This window comes from Fukomys damarensis, unplaced genomic scaffold (genome assembly GCF_012274545.1).
Source record: "Fukomys damarensis isolate Sample0158 unplaced genomic scaffold, DMR_v1.0_HiC HiC_scaffold_16, whole genome shotgun sequence".
Lineage (NCBI taxonomy): Eukaryota > Metazoa > Chordata > Mammalia > Rodentia > Bathyergidae > Fukomys > Fukomys damarensis.
In genome coordinates, this window is record NW_022900928.1 from 68740816 (window position 1) to 68752649 (window position 11834).

An 11834-nucleotide genomic window follows, 5' to 3' on the forward strand; every position below is an offset into this window, starting at 1 on the left:
CATAGTATAGGACTCTTGACTGATGCTAGTTCAAAAATGCAACTCTCTCTTGGTTCCTTAGACATGAGTCACAGCCCATATCAGAGATAGGAAGTATGTATGACAGGTGGCAAGGCGAATTGAAATTGAGCTGGCTTATCTGCCAGTTGGAAGGAAGCTCCGGTAGGATTTATAAAGGGATTCCATAAGCTAGATAGTAAAATAAAGACCTGTAGATTCTTGTGGGTATTTTTCTGTAGTAAGAAAATTATTTCATTGTCTTTGGTATTTCCATTGTTCATTTTCTTTCTGTGTTAACCAAACAGATGGATAGAAATGTATTAAAACACATATAAACTTGCCATATACATACATGTGTGTCCTAGACATAAGTGGCCATTCCCATTAATGCAGTGTGATACTGTGATCAACAGAATGTGTGCTTGTACCCAGACACACAACACCCACTCCTTGAGTGTATACAGGTGTGCATACAGGCCTATTCCAAGATTACACATACACACTGGTAAATTTACAGACTAAATATGATCAAGTGTAGGAATGTACTAATTCAGAATCTAAAAACAGTGTAACTAATACATATTTAGTGATTTCAAAAACTGTTAAGTAAATTGCTAATCTTGAAGGTCCACATAAATGTTTTAATATTTTACTCTGCGACCTTAAGAAGAAATGCCTCACATATATCTAAAATGAACTGTTTCGAACTTTGAAAATTATCCAGAATATATATATATAATATATATAAATACAATATATAATATAAAACCTATGTATATTAAACTCAAAGTTTCCCTTTGTTTAAAAGGATGTCTTGATTACCAGTTGGCAGATGGACCACCACATTTTAGATGAGGATTCTTCTTTTCTTCCTGTGGACACTAACCTCTGCACTTTCACTCTGTAATTTCCTTGGGTTGCTTCTGTACTGTGCTAATTAGCCACACTCTTCACTGACTGGCTGCTGTGTGCTTGGCACTGTGTTATATGCTGAACACACTTGGTGAGTGAAAGGGTCTTAATAACAGGAAGCCTTTACAAATAAATATGTCTACGTGATGCTGATGGCTTCCCAGAAATTCAGTCAGCCTGGCAGTAGGCCATCCACATTCTACCTGAATTACTTATTTACCAGAGGGATGTGGCAGCAGAGTCAGATGAGGTGTATGGTGCTGTATTTTCACCTCTTTTGTTCTGCATGCAACTATATCTGTGTTGAGAATGCTTAAAATCTACTCCCTTGGTCTTTTCAGGTATACTCCACTTGAATATATTGTTATTAACTATGACCATGATGTATAGTAGATTGATTCAGTATATTCCTAACTGAAATTTTGTATCCTTTAAAAATTCTCTGTGCTAACTTAGCAAGGCTGAACATTTGTTTCTTTAGCACTAACCATGGTGATGGTTATCTTGACAAGAAAGAGATTCTTTAAATAAAGAATTTATAAAGAATAAATTTAAATTTAAAAATTTCTCTTAAAGAAAATGCTCTAAATTAGTTTATCTCCAATAGAGGTGCTGAATATTTGAGGGAAGTTATACAGAAATATTGTTTCTAATAACATGGGTGTGATATATTGTATACACTCGCAAATATATTTTACTTATAATTTTACCCTTCTGACAAAACACTGCCATTAAGCCAGTACTGGTGAATTATGTGTAGGTTTTGATTCACCTGTTTTTTTTTTAAATCAAGTAGCTGTTTACTGAGAATGAACCAAAGTAGTCCTGTTAGAGAGAACCTCTCTGGGATCGTACTGGTCCTAAAATTTTCATTATTGATAAATATTTATTGAGAACTAAGTATGAGGTGGCTGGGTGCTGGCAATATAGAGATAAATGATTGGGAACCTACTCTTTACATAGCTATAAAGAGAGAAATTTGAGCAGTTACAATATGTTAAAGCAGGTGCAGTAATCAAGTTATACTTTGTCAGGTAAGAGTGTCGGTATATTCTGTCCTTACCAGGTACTTTCATGGTGATCTACAGCAAATATTAGCTTTGAAATGGGGGTTATGATACTTAGCTTGAGAGTATTTATGAAAGGAAAATGTACTAATTCACTTGAAGCCTGAATCTCAGTGCCAGGCCCTTAACAAGCACCTGCCATTAGCTATTGCCATTATTTTCTGGAAGGCTATCTTGTCTTGTAACTTGGAGTTGCCATGTGAGCATATCCAGTTGGACTAAAGTGGCAAATCCTGTGTGGAACCAAATGCCACTGTGTGTGGGTGTTAAAATCAGGTTGTGCGTGTTTCTGTGTGTTTTGCTTTTTAGCAGGAGTGGTTGAAGACCCCTGTGTGGGGGTGGACTGTCCCAATCGAACCTGTGAGCTGGACAATGGACGAGAGCTGTGTGGCTGCATTGAGCCACCACCCTATGGAAACAGTGAGTGACTGATGAGAACCACCACCTCCTACCCTGAAGGGCCCGAGGAGGCAGCCTGGAAGTGGCAGTGTAGGGACAGCCCAGGAAAGGGCCTTAATATGTTCCAGTCTGTCGGCTAGAAACCCAGAGAGCATTGAAGCAGAACAAAAAGGCTATTCAAAGTAGGCTGATGTTCATTTCCTCATGTTCACATCCTTTTCTTCAATACGTTTAGCACTCACATTTGTACAGTATATGAACAGAATTAACCAATTCCATCAGAGGCCACGGTGAACATCAAAGATCCAAGTCAATTTTTTAGGCCCATTAGAAAGTTGGTTTGACACCAACAGGAAGAAATTCAGAGGAAAGGGCTAGGTCTCTGAAGACGAGAGAAAAGTCAGCTTTCTCTGGCTCTGAGCTTTTTGATCCTGAAGATGCAACTAAAGTGTCTGAAACAAGCAACTAACTAGGACTCTTGGTCTTGTTCCTAACTATAGTTTACTAGCCTGAGCCTACCTGGATGTCAGCCTGGTGAGCTGCTATCCAGCTCCACACCTTTTCTTAAGCCAGGCACTTCAGAGATGTGCTAAATTTAACATCAGTTGAGAATGGAAGTCTAATTAACTAAAAGGCTTTATAGGAGGGACAGCTGTGTCACCTAGGCAGATAAAAATATTTCTCTCTGTGTCTATAATGCTTTTTAATGGGAGTTTATATACTCACAGAAAATGGTTATTGGTGCATCACTGTGTAAAAAGGCCAACTCTTGGTGCGTGCCTGGGACTCAGAAGATTCTTCTGAGCTGGATTCTGCCAGGGCTTTGGGTGTGGCCAGGCTAGTCCTACTCTAACTGGGGTGGGCGTGCCTCTTAGGCAGGCCACAATGCCAGATTCCTTATGTCACTTACAGGAAAGTAGCTCCTCCCGGTGTGTGGAGGAGGAAGGCCTGGGTTACAAAGAAAAGACAAAATGCACTTTATTAGCATTTCTGTCTTTTTAATGAGCCTCTACCATGTTATTGCTTTGAATGAATTAATATATTCGTTTGGTGTGATCAAAGCTTAACTAGAAACGCTTGCAGTCTGAGTAGAGATCTTTTGCCTCTTCTAAAAAGAATGGCAGTGGAATGCCTCTCCCCACCCCTGTGGCAAGACTGACATCCACCGATTGGTTTTGTAATAACTCTTTTCACAGACTCACATGACATCATCGACGCAGAGGTGACTTGTAAGGCAGCCCAGATGGAAGTGTCCATATCGAAATGCAAACTCTTCCAGCTCGGCTTTGAGAGAGAGGGTGTGAGGATCAATGACAGACAGTGTTCCCACATTGAGGGAGAGGATTTTATCTCCTTTCAGATCAACAACACCAAAGGGAATTGTGGAAACATTGTGCAGGTGAGAAAATGGGTCAGGAAAGAGCACCTGGCAGAGGAAGTGACAAATTCTTAGCACATTGATTGTCCCTAAGTCAGGGTGGTCTAGTTAGAAATGTGTTCTTTGGAGAACGGTAAGAGATGTGAAAAATAAAAGACAGCAGGGGCAGCCATCATTTGGTGCTAAGTGGTTGATTGAAGTGAAAGAGCACAATAAATTATGTGTTTCTTTCCTTGCTCTGTGATGCCTGCTGTCATCATTTATTCTGTGTATCTTCCAGATTGTTGTTACCTTTCTTAGGCTTCTATTGTCCTTTTGGATAAATATAGCTTGGCTTATCTATATGGGGTAGTAAGGATGTCCCAAACTTCATTTAACAACCTAGCAAAGCACAGCAAGGTCCCAACTTCTAGTGTCAGATTTTCCGATGTATACATCAGCAAAGCATCTTGCTTCTCTTCTTGATCTTATGGTGAGTATTTTACTCATGACTCTGCTCATTAACACTTTCATCAGATGGTCAAAGGAGTAAGGAGCTGAAACTCTCATGCTCAATTTGCTTCTTATAGGTGTGCCTGATAAAAGGTTTGGCGGAGGAGAGATTTTGAATTAAGGGCTGAAAAGAATTTTCATTTCAATTTATATTACCTCACAATGGCAGTATTTCATGCTTTCCCTGGCTCAGGTTCCCATAGATAACTGGGGGTTGGTGGTAGTTAGAATTCAGTAGGACATGGTATCTACCTTCTTTGGGCATTCAAAGGTTATCAGACTGAAGGGTACTGTTGGCATCCATTGTAGTACTTTTTCCCCACTAAATGCTGAGGCTAGCTTCACATTGATTTATACTGGCCTCTGGATTATATATGGAATGAAGCCATTTCTCCACTTTCAGGGATATGGATTTAAAATGCAAGCCACATTCTCACTCCCAGATTTAATGATTTCTGACCTCTCCTTGGTCTGCAGTCCAATGGCACTCATATCATGTATAAAAACACGATCTGGATCGAAAGTGCCAACAATACGGGCAACATTATCACAAGGGACCGCACAATCAATGTGGAATTTTCTTGTGCTTATGAGCTGGATATCAAGATCTCCTTGGATTCTGTTGTGAAGCCTATGCTAAGGTAAAAGATTGCGTGGTCTGCGCTCATTGCTTTGTCTTTCCTTGACAGTTAAGGTTAGCATAATCAAAACTGATCACATTTACCTCTGAAGCAATAGGGAAAATATAATTCCTATTTTCGGAACCTAAATGCTTTAGACAAGCATTGATCAATAGAATTTTCTGTGATGTTGGAAATGTTCCACATCTGAACTAATCAATATGGTAGCTACATGTGGTCACTGAACACTTGAAATGTGGCTCAAGGGACTGAGGAATTAAATTTTTTATTCTGTTTAACTTAATTTTATTTAAATGTAAACTCCTTGCACCTAGTTGGTACCACATTGGACAGCACAAGAACTTTTTTACTACATGCTTTGCCTTCCTTCTGCTTTCTCAGCTTGAAAAATGGCAGGTAATTGAATAAAGTTTTTTCCATTCCCTCCCTCATGACTGTTTCTGTTTTAGTGTCATTAACCTGACAGTTCCAACCCAAGAAGGCAGCTTCACTACCAAGATGGCGCTCTACAAAAATGCCTCCTACAAACATCCTTACCGCCAGGGTGAAGTAGTATTGACTACTCGAGATGTACTATATGTAGGGGTCTTTGTAGTCGGGGCAGACTCCACCCATTTGATCCTCACACTCAACAAATGCTATGCTACCCCCTCCCGAGACAGCAATGACAAACTCCGATACTTCATCATTGAAGGAGGGTGAGTAGCTTTTGGACAGATGAGCCTCTCAGAGATTTTAGTGTAATATTGTCTACATTATTTTTTAGGGAGAGAAATGGGAGCTTGTATTTCTTTACACCTACAGAACCAGCAATTTGGAGTAGAAAGTTCATCTAATTTTCATAACCTATGAAGCAGGTTTTATAAGCCTCATTTATATTTATGGATGAAATCAAGCAACTTGCTTTATAGCCATACACCAAGTCAATGGCAGATCCTCATGTCCTGTGGCACTTAATACAAGATGCTTTATTCTCATTGTGATCACAGAGGGGTGGTTTTGTCCTGTTACTTTAACCTTCAATTTGAAAGGAATGTGGAATTCTGTAAGTGAAAGAATGCACTCAGAGTAACTAAAGGCTAATGAGTATATTAGTTTTCCTCTTATCTGAGGGAAGTACATTCCAAGATTCTCTGTAGGCCTAAAACCATGGAGAGTACTGAACCCTATGTATGTTGTTCTTTCCTATAAAAGTGGGATAAAGTTTAATTTATGAATTAAACTAAGAGTTTAATATCTATAACTAATGATAAAATAGAACTATTATAACATTATGCTGTAATAAAATCTCTATGAGAACAATCTTTTAGAATCTTGCTGTATTATACTCACCCTTCTTCTTCTCATGATCATGTGAGATGATGGGGTCCTGACCCGATAAAATTAAGGAGATGTGGGATGTAGGCATTGTGTATGGTGTCAGACTATGTATAAGGGTCACTTGAACATGAGCACTGGGATACTACAACAATAGGTGGCTAACAAGTGACTAGTGGCAGGCAGCATACACAACAAGGATACATCGGGCAAAAGAAGATTCATATTCTAGAAGTATAGAGTGGGACAGCACAAAATTTCCTCATGCTACTTAGAATGGCATGTAATTTCAAATTTATGAGTTATTTCAGGAATTTTCCATTTGATATTTTCATACTACTGATGGAAACTGTAGAAAGTGAAACTGGATAAGACACACTGCGTGTCTTAGTCACTAGGATGAAACACCTGACACCTACAATTGAAGGAAGGAGACGTTTCATCTGGCTCACGTTTCAGTCCAAAGTCAGAGCAGCATGGCAGAAGAGCATGGTGGACAGGAAACAGAGAGAGTCAATGGAGGGGCCAGGAAGGGAGAGATAACCTTCCGGGTCACGCCACATTGACCTGCTTCTTCCAAACATATCCAACCTGCTAACAAACCATCTATCAGCCCCTGTGATCCAGTCACCTTCTATAGGTTCCACCTGTGATTCCATGAGCACATCTAGGTGTACATATCACACCATAATGACCTACAAGCTCAATAAGTTTCTTTTTATTCATCACTTTTCACTTATTTCCTAAAACATATTGGTTACACCACAGCATTTATGGAATAAAGGAATGTGTGAATGAGAAGTGTATAGACCAAACAACAATAAGAATAATTATCTTAATTTTAAAAACACATAATGATTATGTCAGGCAATTTATGCATATAATAATGAATTTTATAATAATTCATTCTTAACAGCTTTACTGCATACATAATTTACATGCAATAACATTTACTTGTTTTAAGTGTAAAATTCAGTGATTCTTAGTAAATCTGCAGGAGAGCACAAGTATCACCATCATCTAATTTTGGAACAATTCCATCACCCAATGCAGTAGTTCTTAAAGCAGGTGGCTGTATTTATAGAATTATAATTGGTAGAGGACAATTTAAATTATGCAAAAAAGCAAGGTATTTAATGGTTACAAAACCAAATCACAGGAGTAAATGTAGCTGTCAGGACACTTTCCTTGCTCTGTCTTTTGTCTTCTTCTCCTTCTCCTCCTCCCCCTCCTTCTGCCTCTCTCCTTCTCCTTCTTCCTCTCTCTCTCTCTGATCTTCATAATCACTAGCAATGCTGCCCTCATATACTTATACCATGGTCACCATTGAGGAGATAGTATTTTAAATTCTAAATCAGGTAATGCCAAGGAAGGAATATGACTCACCTGACTCACCTGTCTTGTATCACTTGCTTGTCCTCCTTTTAGTGAATGAATCACTGGAATTGCCTGGCCTGGGTCAGCACCCACCCCTGTGGGGGGTAGGGGATACTCTGGATACTACAATTAGCTTTGTGTTTGGGAGCAAGAGGAATGGTGCCTTAAAAGAATAAGGGTGTGGCTATAGAATAATAGACATGTAGTACTTTGCAGATGGAACAGGCTTGGAGAAGTTAGACATAGAGCTCATCCATAGCCATCCAACTGGCAAGGGGTAGAGAAGGAATTTTCCTGGGTGTCAGGATATACAGCCCCCTAGTGGACCAGGTATGGTGTATAACATGGCTTGCCATTGTGTTGTAGACTTTTTCTCAAAGTTCTCACCGAGGCATTTGTCTCTTTGAATTGGTGTTCAGCCTTGTCAGAGATGAAGGAAGGGACTTGGTGACTACTTGGTCTCTTCCAATCATTGATTATGTTAATGTCACGCTTCCCTTTTCTCCGTCTTTATTGCCTCTAGAGCTTGTGTCTCCTCTGAAGGACAATGTGGTATTTAGCCTTTGGAAAATAGTATTTAATGGACTTGACCTAGAGAGGGAGAGTGACCCAGTGAGCGTGTTCATAAATCTCAGGTTACCCTAGGGTCTGTTTGAATAAAGGCCTTCAAATTAAACTGTTTTTAGGTGGGAAATTACTTTGTCATTTGGTAAGATTTGAATCTATCAGTCCTTCTAACCTTTCTTGGAGGGATGTGATTAGTTTTGTTCTGTTGAATTTATGGGAAAACTGACACTCAGTGCTAATGAATGAGCAACAAAATGATCCATGATCCACTTCAGTGTTTTAGACGGTCAGCTGTGTGGAGGTAGCACCAGCTTCTGCCAGTGCTCAGAAGCCTGGGGAGATACTAGCCACTTCTATCTTCTCTTCATGTGTCTGAACAGAGGGGAGGACAAGTGTTCTTTGTCAGGGGTGAAAGATTCTCATGCTTAGCTTGTTTGCTTGCTCTTAGAGAGGCACCCAGACAGTTATCCCTTGTCCCATAGGCCTCTTCGCTGTGCTGTACACTTTTCTTTTACCTAAACTTCAAGCCATCTCTTAGGAGAGAGTTTGTGGTCTGTCTGACTTAGAAGAAAGGTCTGTGTGAATACTGGAGGCTGCTACCTTTTCAGAAGCCTTGATCTGATTTAGATTATCCAAATGAAGAATGATAAGGAAAAACAGGGCACATTAAGTTTTTCTTTCAAACGTTTAAGAGACTATTGCCTTAAGGATTGCCTTGCTCTTTGCCTAGAAGACTAATTACAAAACTTAATAGGTGTGAGGATGCTGAAGGATAACTTCAATTTTTAATTTTCTTTATTGCTAAACTATTTAATCCTGTGGGCTTGAGGGAAAGAAACATAAGAAAAAGAATCACCTCCTTTATCATTTGTAGAGCCTCTTAACTGTTATCTTGGCCATGGCAGGACAATTCATCCATCCATCCATCCAATAAATATTTTAAAATTCAGACTGTACAATGTGCTGCAACCATAGTGGAGATGGTGACTTGATTCTTGCACTTTAGTAACTTAAAGGGGTGCTGTTGGCAAATCCAGGAAAGGCTATCAGTTCCTAGTTGTTCAGGTTGTTCCTAGAGGATGCCATAGACTCGTGCAGAGGAAAGAGTGGAGTTATTCATGGGAAGAGCAAAAATACCTTCCACTGGGGAAAATATTCCATGAAGGTGCTAGAGCACAAGAGACTGGGGTGCACTGGGGGTACTTTTAAGGAGTCAAAGCAAAGTCTCTGTGCCTGAGTATGTCTTGGCTGTGACTGGATATTACTGCAATACTACAAGAGGGAAGAGAGTTGAGAGAAAAGGTGATGTCCTCTGCCAAAATGATTCCCCACTGCATCCTCCATGGCACTGCTTTCCCATCTAGCTCCTGCCTGTTTAATTCATGGGAAGAGTTTCAATCAGGGTTTGAATAGAGAGCCCCTGCCAACCTTGATAACTAACTGAGGAAAGTGCAGAGGAAGTAAGATCTAATTTTGTGTTTGTTAAATTGTTATCAGTAAAACACAGCATTATGAGGGGGCGGACTGAGGACTTGAAGCATGGGGAGATTGAGTGCAGTCCTTATAGTCATTTAGTTTTTAGTTGTAGTGAAGACACTAACTCAAGGTGGTATTCAATCTTTCAAGGCAGACTATGAGGGAGTGATAATAAATGACAAACTCATGCCATCCAGAGATCACTTTCAAATGCAGTTATTTTTACCATTGGTTTTATATGAGATGTAAAATTTTGAAATGAAGATGTGAATTTATGTATGAGCAAAAAGAAAATGTGAAGCAAAGATTCCATTATTTGTTCTGAATAGGTGTCAGAACATTAAAGACAATACCATCGGCATTGAGGAGAATGGAGTCTCCCTAACCTGTCGCTTTCACGTCACTGTCTTTAAATTCATTGGGGATTATGATGAAGTTCATCTTCACTGTGCAGTGTCCCTTTGTGATTCAGAAAAGTACTCCTGTAAAATTGTAAGTGAGAGCATAAAAATGGAATGCTTAGTCTCATTTCTTACTGTCTTGGTTTTTCCAACATGGTAACCAGGAATGTTGGGTATGGCTGAATGTAATCACCTATGTGTATTTAGGAGTGGACAGTCACCTTTGGGAAGAATAACACAATGGAATGATGCCCATTTGCCCCTCTGCCTCTGAAATGCCTGCTGGTCTTTGGTTTAACACTGGGCTGGGGCCCCTCAGCCTTGGTACTGTTCACATTTTGCAATGAATGTCTGAAGCATCCTTGGCCTCTACCCACCAGATGCCAGTAGCATCTGTCCTGCAATTTCAACACCCTAAAAATTAGGCAAATTGCCAAATGTTTTCTGTGGGACAGAATTGACCTGGTTGAGTACCACTTGACTAGAGTCTCAAGGAGTGGATGAGTCCCATTGTACTATGGAAGAAACTCTCGGGCTCAGAATGCAGTTTACTTGGTGTCCTATAGCTCATCTGATCTACACCAGGGCCTGTGGTCCTAGAGAGGTTGGTAGCATGAAGACGAAGTGCCAACCAAGCATCTCTTCCATTCTGGCTTTAGACCCCCCCACTGTGTGTGACTACGTCCTTTATATTTGATTGTGCTGGTACCTAGCTTCTACCCTTTAGCATTCCAACTTTTTTCTTGTCCTATGTTTGTAGAACCAAGATGTGAATTATGGCCAGAGCTACTTACAGATGGTGCAGCATACATTAGTGTCTGATAAATACAACAGTCCTCATTCCCAAGCAGAGAGCTTCTTTGAATGTAATTCTAGTGTGAAGAGTATATTTAATTCTGCTCAACATAAAGTCTAGAATCCCAGTGGGCTTGATGATCAAGAATGCATTGGTTCTAATTAACCTGGGCAGCAATAGTGCTGGAGGCCGGAGCCACTGCCTCTTTTGGAGGTGGAAACATGGTGAAGAATAAGTTATCAGTTTAACTGTGTGAAATTTCCCCTCTGGCGTTCTGTCTTTCAGCATTGTCCACAAAATTCCAGGATTGCTACAGATTATACAAAAGAACCTAAAGAACAGATCATTTCAGTGGGACCTATTAGGAGAAAAAGTATGTATGCTCCCTAAAACACACTATAAATTGTTAAAACAATGGGATTTGAAGGCTCAGACGTGCTTCACCTGTGATGTGGGTCTAGTGGATGTGAAAGTGGCAGTGGGGACAGCAGTGTAAAAAGCTGACAGCCTACTCCCTCCTAAAAATCTTTTTATTGGCTTTTAAAAACGCAGTGGGCTTTGCTTTGTCCTCTCCTTTCTTTAAAGCATTCCCTTAGATATGAACTGAAGGGTGGAACTGTCAATAATTAATTTCCCACTGCTCATTTTCAGGGCTAGACTGGTGTGAGGATAATGGGGGATGTGAGCAGATTTGCACAAGCCGGGTGGATGGGCCTCTGTGCAGCTGTGTGACCGGGACCCTGCAAGAGGACGGCAGAAGTTGCAAAGGTAATGGCTCCTCCACATTGGCACAGGCAGTTAGGAGACAGGGTGTTCCTTACCCCAGGAGACAAACTCATATTTGTGACCCACTCAGCAGCTTACCTAGGAAGATTCCAGAAATGAAGAAGGAAAGGCCTGAGGAATTCTAGTACCATTTTGAAAAGAAAATTGGGTCCCTGCTCTGTCACCCAAAACATATTTTTAAAAAAGTATCCAACCTTTTTAGTAATATGTATGTGTATGTGTGTG

The 11834-nt window shown here is 40.1% G+C and overlaps 1 protein-coding gene across 1 annotated transcript in view; it reads left to right on the forward strand.

Moving 5' to 3' along the window:
• Positions 1 to 11834, forward strand: part of LOC104865640 (tubulin-specific chaperone cofactor E-like protein) — a 132259-nt gene that overhangs the window by 119305 nt on the left and 1120 nt on the right. Inside the window, exons 22-28 of the mRNA XM_033764391.1 lie at positions 2289 to 2399; positions 3575 to 3777; positions 4726 to 4889; positions 5339 to 5587; positions 9956 to 10118; positions 11109 to 11196; positions 11475 to 11591. Of these exons, the coding sequence (XP_033620282.1) occupies positions 2289 to 2399; positions 3575 to 3777; positions 4726 to 4889; positions 5339 to 5587; positions 9956 to 10118; positions 11109 to 11196; positions 11475 to 11591 (1095 nt within the window). The remainder of the gene's footprint in view (positions 1 to 2288; positions 2400 to 3574; positions 3778 to 4725; positions 4890 to 5338; positions 5588 to 9955; positions 10119 to 11108; positions 11197 to 11474; positions 11592 to 11834) is intronic.